Source organism: Mobula birostris, chromosome 8 (assembly GCF_030028105.1).
Source record: "Mobula birostris isolate sMobBir1 chromosome 8, sMobBir1.hap1, whole genome shotgun sequence".
Taxonomy (NCBI): Eukaryota; Metazoa; Chordata; class Chondrichthyes; order Myliobatiformes; family Myliobatidae; genus Mobula; species Mobula birostris.
In genome coordinates, this window is record NC_092377.1 from 120,845,691 (window position 1) to 120,867,498 (window position 21,808).

General features: G+C 43.2%; 1 protein-coding gene across 9 annotated transcripts in view; it reads right to left on the bottom strand.

Annotated features, from left to right (window-relative positions):
- The window catches only part of LOC140201644 (uncharacterized), a 53,247-nt gene extending 32,005 nt beyond the window's left edge, over positions 1–21,242 (bottom strand). For 2 of the 9 annotated variants that reach the window (XM_072266083.1, XM_072266080.1), the window contains exons 1-6: positions 18,676–18,763; positions 14,745–15,181; positions 9,878–9,932; positions 6,845–6,991; positions 1,805–2,056; positions 86–238 (exon numbers count right to left, since the gene is read on the bottom strand). In XM_072266083.1, coding sequence (XP_072122184.1) covers positions 86–238; positions 1,805–2,056; positions 6,845–6,991; positions 9,878–9,932; positions 14,745–15,005 — 868 coding nt within the window. In that variant the 5' untranslated portion in view covers positions 15,006–15,181; positions 18,676–18,763. Of the gene's footprint in view, positions 1–85; positions 239–1,804; positions 2,057–6,844; positions 7,013–9,877; positions 9,933–14,744; positions 15,182–18,299; positions 18,415–18,675; positions 18,925–21,014; positions 21,091–21,183 lie in introns of those variants that run through there. The other 7 variants (XM_072266084.1, XM_072266082.1, XM_072266081.1 and 4 more) reach the window with 7 other exon arrangements.
- Positions 21,243–21,808: the final 566 nt, after the last annotated feature.

Below are 21,808 nucleotides of genomic sequence, written 5' to 3' on the forward strand. Positions count from 1 at the left end.
AGAAAAGGAAACAAAAGACAAGAGGACTCTAGGGTAAGGTTTCATTAGGTGGAATCACAGACTGACAGAAGATGAGTGTATTTACCTGTGACCCACTGCAGGGCATCTCGAAGATCCTGATTTTCATGAGACACTTTGTACACAAACAGAACACAGGGAACCCCTGGCCCTTCACACTGGCAGATTTTCAGCTCCTTCACAATCTTCTCATGGACGTCTCCTCGACCGTAACACTGCACTGTAAAACACAGAACCTGTGCTCAGTCAGCCTGCCTCACACCAGTCTAATGTTCCTCTGAGCTCAGAGATGGACACCCACCACCATGGGTGTCCTGTGCCTTGAGAACAGGCTTTGAACCAGTGAGGATCAGTCTGGGGTACAGGAGATCCAGTGGAAAGTGAAAGCAAAAAGTTTGTTGTGCGTTGCAGTGATGGAGAGTGGTATAGGTGCTGTTCGGCATCAAAGAGATGGGAGAAGTGTAGAGGAAGTAGATTTAGAGGCTGTAAGGGTCAGGAATGAAACTGACACAGCTACAGGCGAGGTATGGAAGTTGGGGAAGACATTTCGAACCTCAACTCATACATTCCTCAGAAAACCCTCCCTGGAAGTGGTGGGGCCTCTCTTTATGAGGCCACACACAGAGATCTAGGGTATGACACAGGGACCTAGGGTAGGTCATTGGAGACAGAGGGATGTAGACAATGCAAGCCATTCAGCCCATCATCTAATACAACAAGATAGAGACTATTTGCCCAATGAGTCAGTGATGACCACTATGCCCAGCTGGATGATCCCAATTTCCTGCAGTCAACTTTATCCGTTCTTACCCTGCCTTTCCATGCATTTATTCAGGTGCCCCTTCAATAATACCATTGTACCTGCTGCACCCACTTTCTCTGGCAGTTCGGTCTATATACTCACCGCCCTATTGGTGAAAGAATTGCCCTGCAGGTCTGATTTAGATCATTTAGATCTCCTTCCAGTGCCAAAGTAGCGTGCCCGCAACTTACTAACACTAAGGTTTTTGGCAATGTGGCAGGAAACTGGAAAACCCAGTTGAAACTCACTGCAGTCATGGGGAGAAAGTGCAAACACCTTAAAGACAGTAGTGGGATTTGTGCATACTTGGCTACCATTGCAAATTTTGAGCTAACCACTACAGAATTTATTGGTATTTTCCTTAACTTTATCTCCGAGATCCACATCACACCCTCTCACTTTTTCCTCCGATAGTATTCTTAGTCATGTGACGTTAAGGGATTCACTGGCAAATTACCTAATTGCACCTTGTCCTTCCATACTTTTCTTGACCAAAGTCTGAATAACTCTTGTCTTGACAGGTTTACTCTCCATTTCGACAGGAACATACTGCCTCTGCAGACTTGACATTTCTCAGCTCCTGCCCCAATCTCTCGGGTCGAGCCCCAAGCCTGCGTTCTCACTGTTACACTGAAGCCTCTCCGAGTTCCAGCTGCTCTTCCTTTGGCTGCATCCTGAAGAAATCGAGGAAGCCGATTGTTCACTCACCACTAAAGTCTCACTGCCTGGCGGATACTCGCTCTGCCCTACTGGAAAGCACACATATCAGTCAGAAGCATGTAAACTGGGAGTTGGTGCTAAAGTGACCTCAGTACCAAAGGACGTTTGTGCTCCAAACCTCCCTCCCGCAGCAGTCACTGACTGACCGGCTATTGTTCCATCATTTTCCCACCCAAGACACCAATCAGGCACAACCGTCATGTTGCATGTGGGAAGGTTTCACTGAAGCGTGAGGCGTGACAGGGAGAGACAGGTTTTACCCACCGGGGGAGGAATGTTCTCTGGATCTGGTTCTGTCACTGAGACTCTGTCGGATGGCCCGAATCGTATTTGGACAATGGCAGTCAGCTGACCTCCTCTTGAGAATACCGCTGGTTTCTCTCCAAAGTACTCGATGAACTGGTGTTCCCTCATGGAATAACCCTGGATAGGTCCTTATCTGCCCCTCTCCCACATCTCGGGATTTCTGCAACAGAATCACGGCACAAATGCCTTCCTTCTGCGTTCTTCCGCCTCCTACAACACAGAGTAACAGAGTGTCTGGGTGCTGCTGTGGGATGGGTGTGTGTCCCACCCACTGGGTACATCAGCCCTGAGCTCAGCACCTTCCCCCTGGGGATGTCCCACCTTCCTGCCCCTGTCTGTGTCCAGTTGATGCTCTGTGTGTACAGGGCAGCCCTCCCATCCCACTACTGGCACTCACTAGGGCCAAAGGACGTACAGTACTGCCAGAGGCACCATTTCTCCACTGGGATTTTCAGTCAAGCCCCAAACCCCTCCCTCACTCAGCTGCACAGAAACGTCCACACACACCATTTGAGACACAGCAAGGGAAGCCACCTGTGCCCCAGACAATGGGATCTCCAATCCATCACCTCACTGCTGTTTGTGGGAGCTTGCTATGCAGCAATACACAACTCCCATCACAATAACGACTGTATGCTTTAATGGCAGAATATGTTATGGATCAGGAAGGCATTACAGGAAAGCTCGTCCCCTTCTCCTACAATGAACTAATCACCTGTATTACACTGACCATAAGATGTAGGATTAGGCAATTTGACCCATCGAGTCTGCTCCACCATTCCACCTTGGCTGATTTAACTATCCTTCTCAATCCCAATCTCCTGCCTCCTCCCTGAGGGAGTGAACAGCCAACCGTCAGCAGAAGTCCTCAGGACCTCTGCACCTTCCACCTGGGGATGTGCCCACCCTCCTGCCCCCCTGTGTGCCTGGGTGGTGTTGTGCTGATGCTGTCTGTGTACAAGGCAGTCTTCCCACCCCACTACAGGCACTCACGTCCCACAGGAGGTACAGCGCAGGGATTTTCAACCCAATCACCAGATCCCCCAGTCTGGTGCACAGAAAGATCCAAATACAGCACTTCACACAGAGCCAGGGAGCCCAAGTGTGTCCTGGACAATGTTTCATCAGAATACCTGGTAGATTGCCTCACTGATGTTTGTGGGAGCTTGTTGTGCACCAATACACACCTCCAATCACAATAATAACCTCTGTCCCCTCGACAGATACAACTGGGCGGGACAATATCATCTTCAATCTACATATAGATTGGGTGAACCAAATTGGTAAGGGTGCTGAGGAAGAGGATTTCTTGGAATGTATACGGGATGGTTTTTTGAACCAACATGTCGAGGAACCAACTAGAGAGCAGGCTATTCTAGACTGGGTATTGAGCAATCAGGAAGGGTTAATTAGCAATCTTGTCGTGAGAGGCCCCTTGGGTAAGAGTGACCATAATATGGTGGAATTCTTCATTAAGGTGAAGAGTGACAGAGTTAATTCAGAAACAAAGGTTCTGAACTGAAAGAAGCGTAACTTTGAAGGTATGAGATGTGAATTAGCTAAGATAGACTGGCAAATGACACTTAAAGGGTTGACGGTGGATATGCAATGGCAAGCATTTAAAGATAGCATGGATGAACTACAACAATTGTTCATCCCAGTTTGGCAAAAGAATAAATCAAGGAAGGTAATGCACCCATGGCTAACAAGGGAAATTACGGATAGTATCAATTCCAAAGAAGAAGCATACAAATTAGCCAGAAAAAGTGGCTCACCTGAGGACTGGGAGAAATTCAGAGTCCAGCAGAGGAAAACAAAGAGCTTAATGAGGAAGGGGAAAAAGGAGTATGAGAAAAAACTGGCAGGCAACATAAAAACTGACTGTAAAAGCTTTTATAGATATGCGAAAAGAATAAGATTGGTTAAGACAAATGCAGGTCCCCTACAGACAGAAACAGCTGAATTGACTATGGGGAGCAAGGACACGGCAGACCAATTGAATAACTACTTTGGTTCTGTCTTCACTAAGGAGGACATAAATAATCTTCCGGAAATAGAAGGGGACAGAGGGTCCAGTGAGATGGAGGAACTGAGGGAAATATACATTAGTAGGGAAGTGGTGTTAGGTAAATTGAAGGGATTAAAGGCAGATAAATCCCCAGGGCCAGATGGTCTGCATCCTAGAGTGCTTAAGGAAGTAGCCCAAGAAATAGTGGATGCATTAGTGATAATTTTTCAAAATTCTTTAGATTCTGGACTAGTTCCTGAGGATTGGAGGGTGGCTAACGTAACCCCACTTTTTAAAAAAGGAGGGAGAGAGAAACCGGGGAATTATAGACCGGTTAGCCTAACATCGGTGGTGGGGAAAATGCTAGAGTCAGTTATCAAAGATGTGATAACAGCACATTTAGAAAGCAGTGAAATTATCGGACAAAGTCAGCATGGATTTGTGAAAGGAAAATCATGTCTGACGAATCTCATAGAATTTTTTGAGGATGTGACTGGTAGAGTGGATAGGGAAGAACCAGTGGATGTGGTATATTTGGATTTTCAAAAGGCTTTTGACAAGATCCCACACAGGAGATTAGTGTGCAAACTTAAAGCTCACGGTATTGGGGGTAAGGTATTGATATGGATAGAGAATTGGTTGGCAGACAGGAAGCAAAGAGTGGGAATAAATGGGACCTTTTCAGAATGGCAGGCAGTGACTAGTGGGGTACCACAAGGCTCAGTGCTGGGACCCCAGTTGTTCACAATATATATTAATGACTTAGATGAGGGAATTAAATGCAGCATCTCCAAGTTGGTGGATGACACAAAGCTGGGTGGCAGTGTTAGCTGTGAGGAGGATGCTAAGAGGATGCAGGGTGACTTGGATAGGTTGGGTGAGTGGGCAAATTCATGGCAGATGCAATTTAATGTGGATAAATGTGAGGTTATCCACTTTGGTGGCAAAAACAGGAAAACAAATTATTATCTGAATGGTGGCCGATTAGGAAAAGGGGAGGTGCAACGAGACCTGGGTGTCATTATACACCAGTCATTGAAAGTGGGCATGCAGGTACAGCAGGCGGTGAAAAAGGCGAATGGTATGCTGGCATTCATAGCAAGAGGATTCGAGTACAGGAGCAGGGAGGTACCACTGCAGTTGTACAAGGCCTTGGTGAGACCACATCTGGAGTATTGCGTGCTGTTCTGGTCCCCTAATCTGAGGAAGGACATCCTTGCCATAGAGGGAGTACAAAAAAGGTTTACCAGATTGATTCCTGGGATGGCAGGACTTTCATATGATGAAAGACTGGATCGACTAGGCTTATACCCATTGGAATTTAGAAGATTGAGGGGGGATCTTATTGAAATGTATAAAATCCTAAAGGGATTGGACAGGCTAGATGCAGGAAGATTGTTCCCGATGTTGGGGAAGTCCAGAACGAGGGGTCACAGATTGAGGATAAAGGGGAAGCCTTTTCGGACTGAGATTCGGAAAAGCTTCTTCACACAGAGAGTGGTGAATCTGTGGAATTCTCTGCCACAGGAAACAGTTGAGGCCAGTTCATTGGATATATTTAAGAGGGAGTTAGATATGGCCCTTGTGGCTAAAGGGATCGGGGGTATGGAGGGAAGGCTGGTACAGGCTTCTGAGTTGGATGATCAGCCATGATCATACTGAATGGCGGTGCAGGCTCGAAGGGCCAAATGGCCTACTCCTGCATCTATTTTCTATGTTTCTATGTTTCAGAAAGCCATTGCATCAGTGCATGTTCGATTCACAAATGATTCAATCCCAAGGAACACACACACTGTTAGTGTGCTCCTCAGGTAGGGAAGAGCCAGCAGAGACTAGAAGTCCCCAAAAAGGAAGTATTTTCAGGCAAATGTTATCACTGAATGACTTCACCTGTGCTAGAAGAAATAAACAGCTAGACTACTTTCTAACTAGTGAGAAAATTCAAAAATCTGAGGACTTGGGAGACCTTGTGCAGGTTAATTTGCAGGTTGAGTCATTGGTGAGGAAGGCAAGTGCAATGTTAGCATTCATTTCAAGAGGACTAGAATATAAAAGCAAGGATGTAATGGTGAGGCTTTATAAAGCACTGATGAGGCCTCACTTGAAGAATTGTGAGTGGTTTTGGGCCCCTTTTATAAGAAGGGATGTGCTGCCATTGCAGAGGACGTTCATGAAAACAATTCCAGGATTGAAAAGCTTGTCATATAAAGAGCATTGAGGGCTCTGGGTCTGAACTTACTGGAATTCAGAAGAATGAGAGGTGACCTCATTGAATCCCACAGAATGTTGAAAGGCCTTGATTGACTCGATGTGGAGAGTATGTATCCTATGGTAGTGGAGTCCAAGACCAGAGGACACTGCTGTAAAATTGAGGGGTGTCCTTGTGGAATAGAGATGAGAAATTTGTTTAGCCAGAGAGTGGTGAATCTGTGGAATTCATTGTCACAGGTGGCTGTGGAGGCCAAGTCATTTGGTATATTTAAGGTTCTTGATTAGTCAGGGCATGAAGAGGTAGTCCTGGGTAGGTCTGTAGTCTAGTGTAGTTTTTGTGTTGTTTTATGTCGTTCAGTGTAGTGTTTGTAGCATTCATGCAGCACCACAGTCCTGAAAAACGTTGTCTCGTTTTTACTGTGTACTGTACCAGCAGTTATGGTTGAAATGACAATAAAAAGTGACTTGACTTGAGATATGGGGAAATGGCAGGAGACTGGGGCTGAAAGAAAGAATGGATCAGCATGATGAAATGGTGGAGCAGACTTGATGGGCCAAATGGCCTAATTCTGCACCTATATCTCATGGACTTATTAAGTATTCGAGTCTGCTTTCCATTACATCTTGGCTGATTTAACTATCCCTCTCAACCCCACTCTCCTGCCTCCTCCATGAGGGAGTGAACAGACAACAGTCAGAAGTCCCCACAGGGGAAAGGAACTCTCGGGAGAAAATACCACTGGATCACTTCACCTGTGAAAAACGATGAGAGTGTCTACCTGTGACCCAGTGAAGAGCATTTTGAAGATCCTGAATTTCATGAGACACTCGGTAGACAAACAGGACACAGGGAACTCCTGGCCCTTCACATGGGTAGATGTCCAGCTCCTTCACAATCTTCTCATGGACATCTCCTGACTGTAACACTGCAACGTAAAACAGAGAACCTGTACTCACTCAGCCTGCCTCACACCAGGCACATTTCACTCAGGGAGGTTATCAGTAATGAAAGGGAGGGGGTGTTTAATTTTCCTCTGATCTCAGAGATGAACACCCACCAGGTTTTCACAATTCAGATCAGTCAAGCAACGGTAGATCTTGAGGGACGTACAAGTGACAGACAATTGCTGGTGGTTTACAGAGACGGAGAGGAGTATAGTCGCCAGAGTGGATCTCGGAGACAAGGAAGTGTGTAAAATCATGAGGGGACAGAGACACGGTGAGTGGATAACAGGTGGAGGAGGTTATGGAGAAGGGAAGGGATGTTGACGCCGGAGGTGGTCACAAAGATGAGTAGGGGTGTAGACACCGGAGGGGTCACAGAGAATGGGAATTGTGCACGGACTGGGGGTGGTTACAGTGAGTGGAAATGGTGTAGGGGCTGGAGGATAACACAGACATACTGTACTAGAGGGTGAGCTATGGACCTGGGGAAAACAGTGAGTCCCACGATTCTCACATGCCACAGAATCCCCTCACTGGAAACAGAGGGGCCACTGCTGCGAAGCCAGAGCTGAGGGCCGGAAGCCATACACCAGCAGACTGCTAGATGTGTACTGAGGAGGTGTTTTAACCCATTGAATCACAGAGCAATACAGCACAACAGAACATGGAACAGTACAGCACAGTACAAACCCTTCAGCACAATGAGCCCACACTGACCATGGCCCCCAGACAGGCATTCTAAATTTCCTTCATTCAGTCTGCATCTCTCCGAGCCTCACCCATCTATCTACCTGCTCAAGGTTTCCTCGATGATATCATTGTCCCTGTCTCAACCACTTCCCATGGTGCTGGTTGCATGGACTCACCACCCCAGGGTGAAATCATTGCCCCTCAAGCCTGTATAGCTTCCCCCTCACCCTGAAACTCTCTCTTCTCATATTGCCTCCCCCCTACTCTGGGGAACAAACTGTTGCACCCTCATGATTATATATACTTCTATTTGGTCACCCCTTATTCTCCTACGTTCCAAGGAATGAACACCTAGCCGAGTGACCCTATCTCTATTCCTCAGAACTTCGAGACATCCAACATCCTTGTAGATCTTCTCTGCTCTTTTCAGTTCTTTCCTGTCACAGGTTTTCCCAAACAGTGCTCAGTACTCCAAGTGTGACCTCACCAATGATTTATACAACTGTATCGTAACGTCCCAATTCTTCGACTCAGTTCCTTCACTAATCAAGGCCAATGTGCTCAACACCTTTGTTACCAGCCATGATGCCACTTTCCATAAACTATGCATCTTTGTTCCTATGTCAAGTTGTTTCCGAACTGGTCTCGGTCCATGTTCTGCTCAGATATAGTTGCTTTTTTTTAAGTTCGTAGGGATGGTTTTAGGGAGTTAGGGGTCAGAGTCGGGTTTAGGGAGAGAGATGCTGAGGAATTCTAGTCAGGCCAAAGATTACACCTCCGCTCTGTGATTGAAGCCCAGTAACAAGGATGTGCAACAAAACACATTCATGAACCTTGAGCTGGCAAACACCATGGAGAAGGTTGACAAGGGCTGTAGGCCCCTGGATCAGATGTGTGTGTGAGCAGGGGGCACAAGAGCCTAGGTATGTGAGTCAGTGACTCCGGAGATCAGGGACTGGAGTTCCAGTGCTGTCACCATGGTTAATACCAAAGTTTGAAGCTCAAGGGTTGAACAGACACCCTCAAGTAGCAGCCTGATGTCTGAAGCCCTTGGTCAACGACACAGGGGAAGATAGAGGTTCGTTGTCTGAGACTCAGACTCAGAGGCCTGACCTTGGGTTGGAAGGCCGTCTTTGTGTGTTGGGAGGAAAGAGGTTTTTTTGATGTTGTTACTTTGCTCTGTGTTGTTCCGCTGAAGATTGTGGGTTTACTATGTTTGCACCAGAATATGTGGTGACACCTGTGTATTGCCCCAGCACATCCTTAGCTTCTCCCAGTTATTAATACAAACAACACAAACGTGTTTTGATGTATATGTGATAAATAAATGAATCTTAGATTCCTCCATTCCACGACATTCACTAGTAACTGATCAGTCATAATTCTCCTCTGATTTGACTTTCCAAAATGCATCGTCTCACACTCATCTCCATTGAAATCCATTTGCCACTGATTGACCCACTTCCCTAACTAATCAAGATCCTTCTGTATTCCATGGCAAACTTTTCGCTATCAATAGCACCTTTAATTTTGTGTCATCCACAAACTTACTGATCAAGCCTTGTGCACTGGCATTCGAATAATTTCTATAAACAGTAATCAAAAGAGACCCAGCACTGATCCCTGCAGAACTCCGCTCGTCACCATGCTCCATTCCAAGAAACAACCTTCAAACACCACCCTTTGCTTCCTACATCCAAACCAGTGGTGAATCCACTGAACTATCTCACCCTAGATTCCATGAGATGTAAACTTACAGACCACGTACCATGCAGGATCTTGTCAAAGGCCTTTAAACTCCATACAGATGTTAGCCACATCCCTATGCACATCGTCCTTCTAGCTCACTCATTCAAGAAACAGCTAGAAAAATTCAAGAAGCTCCACTTTCTACACACAAATCTATGCTGACTGATTGTGATCAGATTCTGTCTACACAATTCCAATTCCTGGTAGATCCAGTCCCTCAGAATTCCCCCCCAGTCACTTCTCCACTGAGGATATCAGTCTGACCGGTCTGTCGTTCCTGGCTCATCCTTGTTGTTCACCTTAAACCAGTGCTCCCCAACTTCCAGGCCGCCAACCGATACTGGGCCGCGAAGCATGCAGGTATGCAGCAGTAGCCAGGACGCACCCAGCAAATCTTTAAGAAAAAAGCAGCGTTCAAAGCCACTAACCACTCCATCTGTATTTTCTTTCCCTCCTCCCAGTTAGTAAAAAGAGTAGAGTGACCTTGTAAAAAAGATAACAAAGTCTCAGCAAAGAAAAGCATTTACATTCCATCATCTAATAAACAAGAAAGAACCAAAATGTTATCTCTTAGAGAGAAAAACCAGCGCCGTCTTCAAGTTTAACATTGACTCCCTAAAAAAAACTTCAAATTCAATTATAAAATGTTATAATAAAACAGAAAAAAAATAGTATATCTGACCCAGCTGAATTTTCAAAAATACTAATTAATAATATCATAAGTAATTAAACCATCCCAAATATATATAAAAAGCCCTATTAGTAGGAAAAAACTACCAATTAGCTGATTTAAAAAAAAACAAAAAACTCAAACCAAGTATTAAAGGAACAAATCCCCTTATCTTCTTTTCTCAGTCGAATGTTCAGATGATCATTTACAGTCATACTTGAGCCATAAATCTTCTTTCCAAAGGAAAACCAACAATATGCGATAATGAACAACGCTCCTTGTCTTCTTTAATTAGTCTCTCAATGAAATATACAAATGACCTTCATAAATCTTCTTTCCAAAATGCGAATAGTATACAGTTAGCCAAACAACCTTTCAGATAGTTCATTCAGCAGCGGCGTCAGTAACTGCGGCGAGTATAGCTTGAACAAAGTCCAGTGCAGCTTTTGAATCAAAAAAAATATGAGGAGGAGAATTAGCGGGAAAAACTTTAATTCTTGTCGGATACCTCAGAGAGGGAAACAGTTTGTTATCATATGCCTGTTTCATTACCAGGGGCAAATTTTGATCTTTGTTCCATTACCTCTCTCGGGTAATCTTCGTAAAAACGGACCTCAGACTCCATAAATCTAAACATTCTGTTTTCTTGCCTGTCGCATTATTTGATCTTTAATTTTAAAGTGTTGAAAGCAAACCAGAACAGATCTTGGTTTACTAGAATCCTTCAATTTCGAAGTGAATGCCCTGTGTGCCCTTCCTATAGCAGGCGGCTTTAATAAAATGGTAGGAAATAAAGTGTGAAAAAGCCTACCAAAGTGAGCAGTTAAATCTCCATCTTCAGCTCCTTCTTGCTGCCCAACAATTCGTATATTCTTTCAGCCAGACCTAGTTTCCAGGTCTAAAATCTTATCCTGATATCTTTCCAAACGAGTTGTAGCTTCAGACAACTTTTGCTTAGTTATCTTCAATTCCTCTTCATGTGGAATAACTTGAGTTTCCAGGTCTTTAAGTTTTCCCAGAAATGACTTCATTTCATTCCTATTCTTTTCCAGTTGGTCTTTAATTGACCTATTCTGATCCTTAATTGAATTCAGTGTCCGAACGATATCTTCAGCCCACGATGGCATTTCATCAGATCTTTCATTTTGCACCTTTCCTTTCCCATTACCTTTATCACTGGGTTCACGAATTGTTGCACTGCAAGAAGGAGCTGAAGATGGAGATCTAACTGCTTACTTTGGTAAACTTTTCCACACTTTACTTCCAACCATTTTATTAAAGCTGCCTGCTATAGAAAGAGCACATAGGGCGTTTACTTTGCCTTTTTCTTGGGTTTTCAGGAAGCAGGGTGGGATTAGAGTTAGGGGCTTTTTCCCATTGGGTGGCTCTGGAGCATGCGTATTTTCTATCTGGTTGTAATCCTCATCGCCACCGTTTTTGACCATCCCATATTGGTATGTGGTCTGCGCAAATTAGAATAAAATTATAGTATGTTATTTAAACGGATTAATATAATAAGTTGGAATGTACCTGGTTGGAATCATCCTATTAAACGAAAAAAGACTTTTGAAATTATTAACCGATTCCAGCCTGATATAATTTTTGCTCAAGAGACACATATTAGGGCAGGAGATCAAAATAGATTTTTTGGCTGGTGGAATGGTTTGCAATTCCACTCTACTTCTCAGAGTAAAACAAAGCCATGTCTATTTTTATTAAATCTAATATATTTATTCAAGAGGATATTGAATCAGATTCTAATGGTAGATTTTTAATTGTTAAAGGAACGATCTGTAACAGAAAAGTTGTTTTGGTTAATTTGTATGGTCCTAACTTAGATGATCTTTTTTTAAAGAGGTATTTGCTTTACTGCCTGATTTAAATGAATATGTGCTGATAATGGGCGGGGATTTTAACTGCTACTCAAATCCAATGATTGATCAACCAATAAGTGACTTCCAAATTTTAACTGCTACTCAAATCCAATGATTGATCAACCAATAAGTGACTTCCAAATTGTTCCGCGTCATTTATTAATTCCTTTTTGATTGATTTTGGATTGATTGATTTGTGGAGGTATCTCCATACCGATAACAGAGAATATTCTTTCTTCTCACATTTATAAAAAATATTTCTTGCCTAGTGTTAAAAATTGTGAATATAATGCTATTGCTATATCTGATCATGCGCCTCTGAGTTTGTCTTTTGAATTTGATGATGTCATTCTTGCCCGCCCACCATGGCGCATGTCTCAGATATTATTGCAAAACTCTGACTTTGTCAGTTTCATTGAAACCCAGATAAAACATTTTTTTCTTTTTAATGATATAGGGCGTATATCTAAATTAATTATATGGGATACATTTAAAGCATTTTTATGTGGTCAGATTATTTCTTATTCAGCTAAACTTAAAAAACAGACTAACGCATAATTAGATAGAATTTCAAAACAAATTAAAGATTTAGATAATATCTATAAAATTTCCCCTAATATTGATTTGTTTAAACAAAGGGTGGAACTTCAATCACAATATAACCTGTTATTAACTTATCCCATTGAAGGATATTTGCTTAAGTTAAAGAGCTAATTTTATATGTTTGGAGATAAAAATAATAAACTGCTTGCATCTCAATTAATAATGTCTGCAGCCAAAGGCAAATCATGAATATCCGTAAGAAAGATGGTACCTTGGCTCAGGAATATGAAGAAATTAATAAGATTTTTGAAGATTTTTATACTGAACTTTATAAATCTCAATGTCCGTTAGATTCCTCTGAAATGAATGCTTTTTTACAAAAGATTGTTTTTCCTAAAATCTCAGTTGAGGATCAAAACACTCTTGATGCTCCAATCACTGGAGTCAAAGTTCATAAAGCTATTTTTTCAATGCAATCTGGTAAGTCCCCGGGACTTGATGGTTATCCTGTAGAATTTTATAAAAAATTTGGAAAGTTGCTTTCTCCGTATATGTTGGAAATGTTTAAGGATTCTTTTGTGAAAGGTGACTTACCCTCTGCTTTTTATGAGGCTTCTACTTCTTTAATTCTTAAAAAAGATAAAGATCCCACTGACTGTGCTTCATCTAGACCTATTTCATTACTGAATATCGACACGAAGATCCTGTCAAAGATAATGGCCAATTGGATAAAATTATTTTTAAAGATCAAACAGGCTTTATAAAGGGTTGCTATTCTTTTTCAAATGTTTGGAGACTACTTAACATTAGAGTTACAGAATACACTTGGACTAAGATGTTAACTGTCCTGTGCTATCACCAGTGGGATCATCAGTTGATCTGCCACCTGTCTTCAGGAGTTTTGGCCCGCTTATGATCAAGACACCCTTGAGGTGGTGGGCCAGCAGTGCTAAAGCACCACCAACCACTGGTGAGTTTAAAAACTTGGCATCTGCCTCTATCAGAGTTGTTGGTCACTTCCACCCAACAGATAGTCTGCTCTTCAGGTGTCTATGCAACTACTGAAGGGTTTGCAAAAGATGTATACACTGTCCGACTATCTGCCCCTCTGGACATACTTGGTCCACCGCCATGCTTTCTCTGCTGTCTCAGCTACAGCCCTGCTGGCTGACTTGATCTCTCTTCCAGTGAAGCCAAGGTCACGCAGCCACTTCTGGAAAGTGAACGCAATAAACCCACGGCAGCCTACTTCAAATGGATAGCATGACACCCTCCACCCTCTGTCTCTGCACTCTGATCTTAATTCTGCATACTTGGTTAACTTGCGCTCATGGGCTTCATCGACGTTGTCTTCCCAGGCGACTGTGAGTTCACCAATAACTACTTCTCTACTGGTGTCAGACATACGATTATATCCGGACGCAATGTTGTGAAAGCTATTTGCTCCGGGAAACTGCCTTTCCCATCCAGATCGGCCTTGACACACCAATCATTGGCTGAAGAAAGTATGCTTGATCGTGAGCCTATGCTGTACGCCCTTGACTTGGAGCCTTCTTTCACAAATGATATGCGATGTTCTGTGCAGCATGGGGCATGAGATAAGTTGTGCTGCAGTACTCTCTGCTCAACCGCTTCTGTTACAACTTTGAGAATGTTGTTATGTCTCCAAGTGTACATGCCGCTGGAAAGATTGACTCTGCATGCACTCAAGATATGTTGAAGTGTTCCCTTCTCACTACAAGCAACACACCTGTCTGTCTTATCTTCATACCAGGGGTTGAGGTTGGCAGGTGTTGGGAGCAGATCGTACGCTGCTCTACATAGAGAAGAAATGTGGAGCAGTTCCATCTGCCACAGAACATTCTAAGATAGATGTCGTTGTTCAACACTTTTCCACTGGGTCCAAGCCCCTTGTTTGGCCAGGCCACCTGTTTTAGTTAACCTCTTCTCCTCATCTACCTCTCATATTTCTTGTGTTACAAGCTCACGGTGCTCCTTACCTGTAGAAGATGACCACCACTTGTGGGTTGTCCATCCAAGTCCCTGGCGGCCTAGCTGGATGGCCCCAACCATCCCCTTGTGCTTTAATCTAGACTCTGCCTCATCAACTGCTACACGGGCTGACCACTTCCTGCCTGATCTCACATTCGGCTGGGTGTTCTTGAAGACAGGGTCTTTTGAGTCCCGGAGCATCAAGAATGATCTTACCTTGGCTACCTTGACCTCTTCAACAAGGGATTGCACTGGGATGGTAAGCTTTGTCTGGCTACTGTGGATTGCAACATTGGTGAGGCTGCTTGGTACTCCAAGCGACTTCTTCACATACTTGTTGATCTTCCGTTCCATTGCCTCAACATGAGACATTGCCACCTCATTGACAGTTAGTGGCCACATTATCCGTGGCATCAGTCCATACTGCAAGCACCACAACTTCAACTTGCCAGGAAAGCCACACTTGTCGACAGACATCAGACCTCTGCTGATCTGTTCTCCTGTCTCTTGAACCCTCTTGGTGTCTCTCAGCTTCTCTGTGTACCATCACCCGAGGCTCTTAACTGGTTGGTCCTCAATGGATGGAATCTCCTCTCCACAAAGTGTGAATTCGTCCTCTTTTAAAACTCCACAATGTGTTCCATCTTTGGATGCTGAAAAAGCATTCGATCGCGTTGAATGGAAATGTTTATTTAATGTTCTAGAGAAATTTAGCTTTGGTGTTAATTTTAATAATTGGATTAAAATGATATATAAAGCCCCTATTGCTACTGTTGTCACTAACAATTGTAGGTCTTTTTTTTAAGCTTTCATGGGGGACAAGGCAAGGCCTTTGTTGTTTAATTGAATATTAGAACTCCTTGTTATTGCTCTTCGTGAGGCTAAAAATATCCATGGGATTTTTGTGAATGAGACCATGCATAAGATCGCTCTTTACGCGATAATTTATTGGTTTATATATCTAATCCTGACCAATCTATCCTGCCTTGCTAAAATTATTTAATAAATTTGGAGATTTTTCAGGATATAAAATAAATTTTAGTAAAAGTGAATTGTTTCCTTTAAATGATTCTGTCTCTATATATGATAATACTCCTTTTAAAGTCTTGGATTCTTTTAGATATTTAGGTATTATAATTACTTAAAAATATAAGGATCTTCATAAAGCCAACTTGTTCCTTTAGTAGACTCTATGAAGTATTTATTTAGTAGATGGAGTCGACTTACATTTTCTCTTGTTGGTCGCATTCATATAGTTAAGATGATGATTTTACCAAAAATGTTTATATTTATTTCAGAATATCCCTGTTTTTTTGACTAGGAAGTTTTCTGATCGGAATGATTCTGTTATTTTATCTTTTATTTGGAATAATAAAAGACCAGGAATTAGTAAATATCACTTACAAGAATTGAAAAAGGATGGAGGTCTTGCTTTGCCTAATCTAGGAATGTATTATTGGGCTGTTAATGTGCAATACACGTCTTTTTGGTTATACTGGGTTGATAAGAGTGATCGGCCAATCGACCTGGAACTAAAAGTTGTAAAACAGTTTTATTTAACCTCGTTATTGGGAGCTGCTTTACCTATGTAATTCGCTAAAGTTGTAATTTAAACCGATATCATGTGATTAAGTATTCTTTACAAATTTGGCTCCAATTCGGCAATATTTTTAATCTTAAAAAATTTAAACTTTGTAGTTTAATTTATCAAAATTACTTTTTTAAGCCTTCTTTGAGTGATTCAATTTTTTTACTTTGGAAAAATAAAGGTATTAATTCTTTTTTGGATTTATTTAAAGGAGATAGATTGATGTCTTTTGAATTGATAAATATTCTCTTTCATACTCACACTTTCTGCAATACCTGCAAGTTAGACATTTTTTACAAAAATATTTAAGTAATTTTCCTTACATATTGGAGGCTGACCTGTTAGATACTATTATGAGTATGAATCCTTCGATCAAGGGTTCTATTGGAAGAATTTATAATTTATTATTACAATGGGATAAGCGTCCTTTATCTAAGATTAAACAGGATTGGGAAAAGGAACTCAATTTGACTTTTATGACGGAGGATTGGATGCAGATTTTGAAGTTGGTTAACTCTTCTTCAATTTGTCCTAGCCATTCATTGATTCAATTTAAAATTGTATATCGTTATCATTTGACAAAGAAGAGACTTTCTAAAATCTTTTCTAATGTTGATAGTTATTGTGATAGATGTAAAACTGAGATAGCTACACTGACACATATGCTTTGGTCTTGTTCTATATTGGAACAGTTCTGGAAGTCAGTTTTTTTCAAAAATTTCTAAAGTACTTAAAATTAATCTACAACCTAATAAATTAATTGTGCTTTTTGGAATAATTCCTCAAAATATTCATGGTATTTCTGTGTCTGACCAAAATGTTATTGCATTTGTTACATTGATAGCTAGGAGGGCCATTTTGTTGAAGTGGAAGGATACATCAGCTCCCACTTTGTCACAATGGTTCTCCCAAGTGATGCTATGTCTTAGTTTGGAGAAAATTAGAAGTCGAACCTTTGAACCTTTATTTCATTTTGAGAAAAAATGGGGCTCATTTGCTCGTAATTATCATTTGAGCTAATTGATGGATTTTTTCCACGATCTAATTGTAAATTTTTTGGTATATTTTCTTTTCTTGCTGGCGGTTTGATGTTTATTTTTAGAAGCTTTTTGTGTGACGCATGGCTCCGGGGTTGTACACCTCATGGGTTCTTTTTTTCACTTTTGTTGCTTAGTAAGTTTTTCTGTTATCACAAATTTTTTTTCAATCTTTAAGATAATGTCTTTTTCAAGACATTGAAAGTGTTGTACTCATGTTATTTCTTTTGTATAATACAACAATAAAAAGATTTCAAAAGAAAGAAAGAAAAAGCCAAAATAAACAAGCTAATTAATTAGATGCCACCGGGCCTCTAAATGTCGGCCCAGATCAGAGGCGATTGATGATAAAAAGCCTCTGATCTGGGCTGACATTTACCTGCCGGGCGGCACCTAATTAATTAGCTAGTTTATTTCGGCATTTTTCTTAAAGATGTGCTACCGCTGCACACCTGCATGCTTCGCAGCCTGGAGGTTGGGGACCACTGCCTTAGACAACCAAACAAGTTCAGCCCACTCAAGTCTTACACAACTTCACCAATGTGGTGAAGGACATTGCAATCTCTGGCAGAATATCCACTAATATTCCTCTGGCCTTCTATAAAGTCCCAGGAGACACTCGGTCAGGCCCTGGGGATTTATCTACCTTATGTCACTGTAAGGCTGACAATACCACCTCCCTGGTCATAAGACTATCCACCAAAACATTTCCATGTTTCCCGTATTTCTGGAGCATGCTCAGTAAACACTGAGGAAAATACATTTTAAAACCACACCCATCTCCAGCTGCAGAAGACATCGGCAGCCTTGCTGATATCTAAGGGGACCTACTCTATCGTCAGCCACTCTTTTACTCTTGATTCAACATCTTGGGATTTTCTTCACCTCACCTGCCAAATTCATCTTTCACTCTCCTTTCTCTGCCGATCTTCCTCTTGAGAGTATTCTGAGCCTTTCTAATTCAAGGGATTCTCAAGTCCTAGACCAAAACACTCTGTGTTTCATTCTTTTTCCTGATCAGAACTTGACTATCTCTCATCATCCAGAATTCCCCACACTTGCCAGGTTTACCGTTCACCTCAAAAGAACAAATTGCCCCTTAACTCTCAATCTCTCTGCAGTCATGCCCAAAGCCTGCCCTCTCACCGTTACAGTTAAGCTTTTCCGAGCTACTGTCGTTCATCTCTGGGCTGTAGCTTAAAGAACTCAAGAAGCCGATCATTCATTTGGCACTGATACGGTCTTACTGCCCTGCAGATCTTCACTCCACCCTATTGCACAACACAAACAGTATATTGTTACCTGGGAATTGGTACTGAATTGACCTCAGGACCCATGGGGGATTCCTTCTCTGACCCACCCACCCTCCCTCCCGCTGCATCTTCTGACTGACTGTGGTACAGACCCATCACTCTCCCCCCACTACCACCCCAGACACAGATCCGACACGTCCCTTATGTTCGTAGTGGGAAGTTTACAGTGTAAAATGAGGTGTGGCAATAGAGGGTCACGTTTTACCCACCGGAGCAGGAACCTCCTCTGGGTCGGGTCCTGTCGATGAGACTCTGTTTGACAGTCTGAATCACTGTGGGGCACTGGTACATCTTCAATCCACTCCACCAGCTACTGGAATCCATCCAGGATACACGAAAAACTATAGTTCCCTTATGGAATAACCCTGGATCTGTTGTTACCTTCTCCTCTCGGACAGCTAGGGATTCCTGCAATAGAATCACGGCACAGATGTCTTCCTTCTGCACTGTCCCTCCTCCTGAAACACAGAGTAACAGAGTGAGCTGGGTGATGCCGCGGGAGGGCTGTGTGTCTCTCAGGGTACAGCAGCATCTTCCACCCAGGGCTGTGCCCACCCTCTTGCCCCCTGTGTGCCCGGGTGGTGTTGTGGTGATGCTGTCTGTGTACAAGGCAGTCCTCACACCCCCACTACAGGCACTCACGTCCCACAGGAGGTACAGCACAGGGATTTTCAGCCCAATCACCAGACCCCCTATCAGTTGCACAGAAAGATCCACATACACCATTTCACACAGAGCGAGGGAGCCCAAGTGTGTCCCAGACAATGTTGCATCACAATACTTGGCAGATTGCGTCACTGATGTTTGTGGGAGCTTGCTGTGCACCAATACACATCTCCCATCACAACAATAACATCTGTCCCCTCAACAGATACAACTGGGCAGGACATTATCATCTGCAGAAAGTTATTGCATCAGTGCATGCCCTGATTCATAAGTGATTCAATCCCAAGGAACACACACAGTGTTAGTGTGCTCCTTAGGTAGGGAAGAGCCAGCAGAGATCAGAAGTCCCCAAAAGGGAAGGTGTGTTGCCATTAAGGCCTTTATTTGACTTTGTTGGGTCTATGTTTTAAATGATTTGTTTGTAACTATTTTCTAGTAAAGTCAAAGGTTGTTGATTATGTTACAGTCTAACAAAGGTAAATTCATTATCTATGGTATATCGCAGCATGTGATGACGTCACCTCCGGTTTCACCATGTCTTATGTGTAGCCTCCGGTTTGGAAAAGGTGTGAAGGTGGGTGCAATGCATGCAGCATGATCGTGGGGAGTTCCATTTCTACCCATGGAGAAACATTATGCAAGCAACGCCGTAAGTTCATAGGAGTGTATTTGAAGTAAAAATATCAACGCAGTTTCTGTTAAGGAAGCAGCAGTTGGGGCAACGCGCATGTCGACTTTGCAATTCCAAACTCGGGTTGGGCTCGAGCCCGATGGCGGTTTAAAGCGACCCCCTCGCACGCTACTCGGCGCGGCTGGAGACACTCGCTAAGAGAGCGCGCGTGGTCTCCAGAATGAAACAGACGCTGTATATGCTTGTATTTTTTTATCAACAGTTTGCACCATACGATGTTAATGTGGAAGAGTGAATAGTAAATGGTTAACCTTACTACGACTCTGTCTGCATTGGCTCCGGTTTAACTTAGTGTTTAGTCAAGAGTTTCAACACACTGCATGACAACACTACAGAAGGATTTTCAAGGAAATGTTATCACTCAATGACTTCACCTGTGCTAGAAGAAATAAACAGGTAGACTACTTTCTAACTAGTGAGAAAATTCAAAAATCTGAGGACTTGGGAGACCTTGTGCAGGTTAATTTGCAGTTTGAGTCATTGGTGAGGAAGGCAAGTGCAATGTTAGCATTCATTTCAAGAGGACTAGAATATAATAGCAAGTATGTAATATTGAGGCTTTATAGAGCACTGATGAGGCCTCACTTGAAAAATTGTGAGTGGTTTTGGGCCCCTTTTATAAGAAGGGATGTGCTGACAATGCAGAGGACATTCATGAAAACAATTCCAAGATTGAAAGGTTTGTCATATGAAGAGTGTGATGAAATGGTGGAGTAGACTTGATGGGCCAAATGGCCTAATTCTGCTCCTATTTCTCATGGTCTTTAAGTATTTACTTGTGACCCAGTGAAGGGCATTTCAAATATCCTGAATTTCATGAGACACTTTGTAGACCAAGAGAACGCAAGGAACCCCTGGCCCTTCGCAATGGGAGATGTCCAGCTCCTTCATAATCTTCTCATGGATCTCTCCCCCACCGTAACACTGCATTGTGAAACACAGAGTGCGAGTTTATCACCCAGTCTCAGAGTGTCGCCCAGAGATGCACCCAGTCTCACTTCTCCTACATGTGGGGTAGGATGTTACAGACGGGTAGATGAGAGTGTAGTGGGGGTAGATAGTGGGGTTAAAAGAGTGGAAAGTGTGGGGGCAGTAGGGAATGGTAGAGATTGGGATGGAGAGGTGAGAAGCGTGGGAATGGAGGTATGTGGGCGGTGAATATCCCCCATCCCTTTCCCCATTGTCACTCACCCAACGCTCTCGCCACAAACTCTGTCCTTACTCAGTCTCAGTCCTCTCCCTCTGTCAAATATCCTTATCTCGCCCCATCACACCGCCCTCCCTCTCCTTCCCCGAACGCCTCTCCCTCACCCCATCCGACCCCTCTTCCTGTCGCTCCGCCTTGTTCTCCCACACTCACCGACTCCTCCTTCCCCTCACCCACCGTTGCACCGAATCTCCATCCTGCACTTATTCCCCGCACTTACTGTTTCGTCATTTCCGTGTTTACGCTCTCGGACACGGGGGCGGGTCCTTCCACCATACTCTAATTCTATTCGTCTGAGGAGCTGGCAGTCAGCACGATAGCTCTCTGTGAATGGACAGCAATATTTTGAACTTTCACCGACTGTCATTGGTCGATCTGACCGCCTGTCATGGCATAGAGGCGGGATCTGAGCTACAGCCCCGCCCCGTGGCGCCGAGACGTTCTGTTGCAGGGGCGCAGGATCGATCCAGAACAAGAATTGTCTCAGCACAAAAAAGAGAAAATCTGTAGATGCTGGAAACCCGAGAAACACACACAAAATGCTGGAGGAACTCAGCAGGCCAGGCAGCATCTATGGAAAGAAGTACAATCGACGTTTCAGGCCGAGACCCTTCAGCAGGACTGGAGAAAAATGATGAGGAATACATTAAAAAGGTTGGGGAGAGGAGAGAGAAACTCCAGGCGACAGTGAAACCTGGAGGGGGAAGAATGAATAAAGAGCGGGGAGCACACATCAAAGTTGCTGGTGAACGCAGCAGGCCAGGCAGCATCTCTAGGA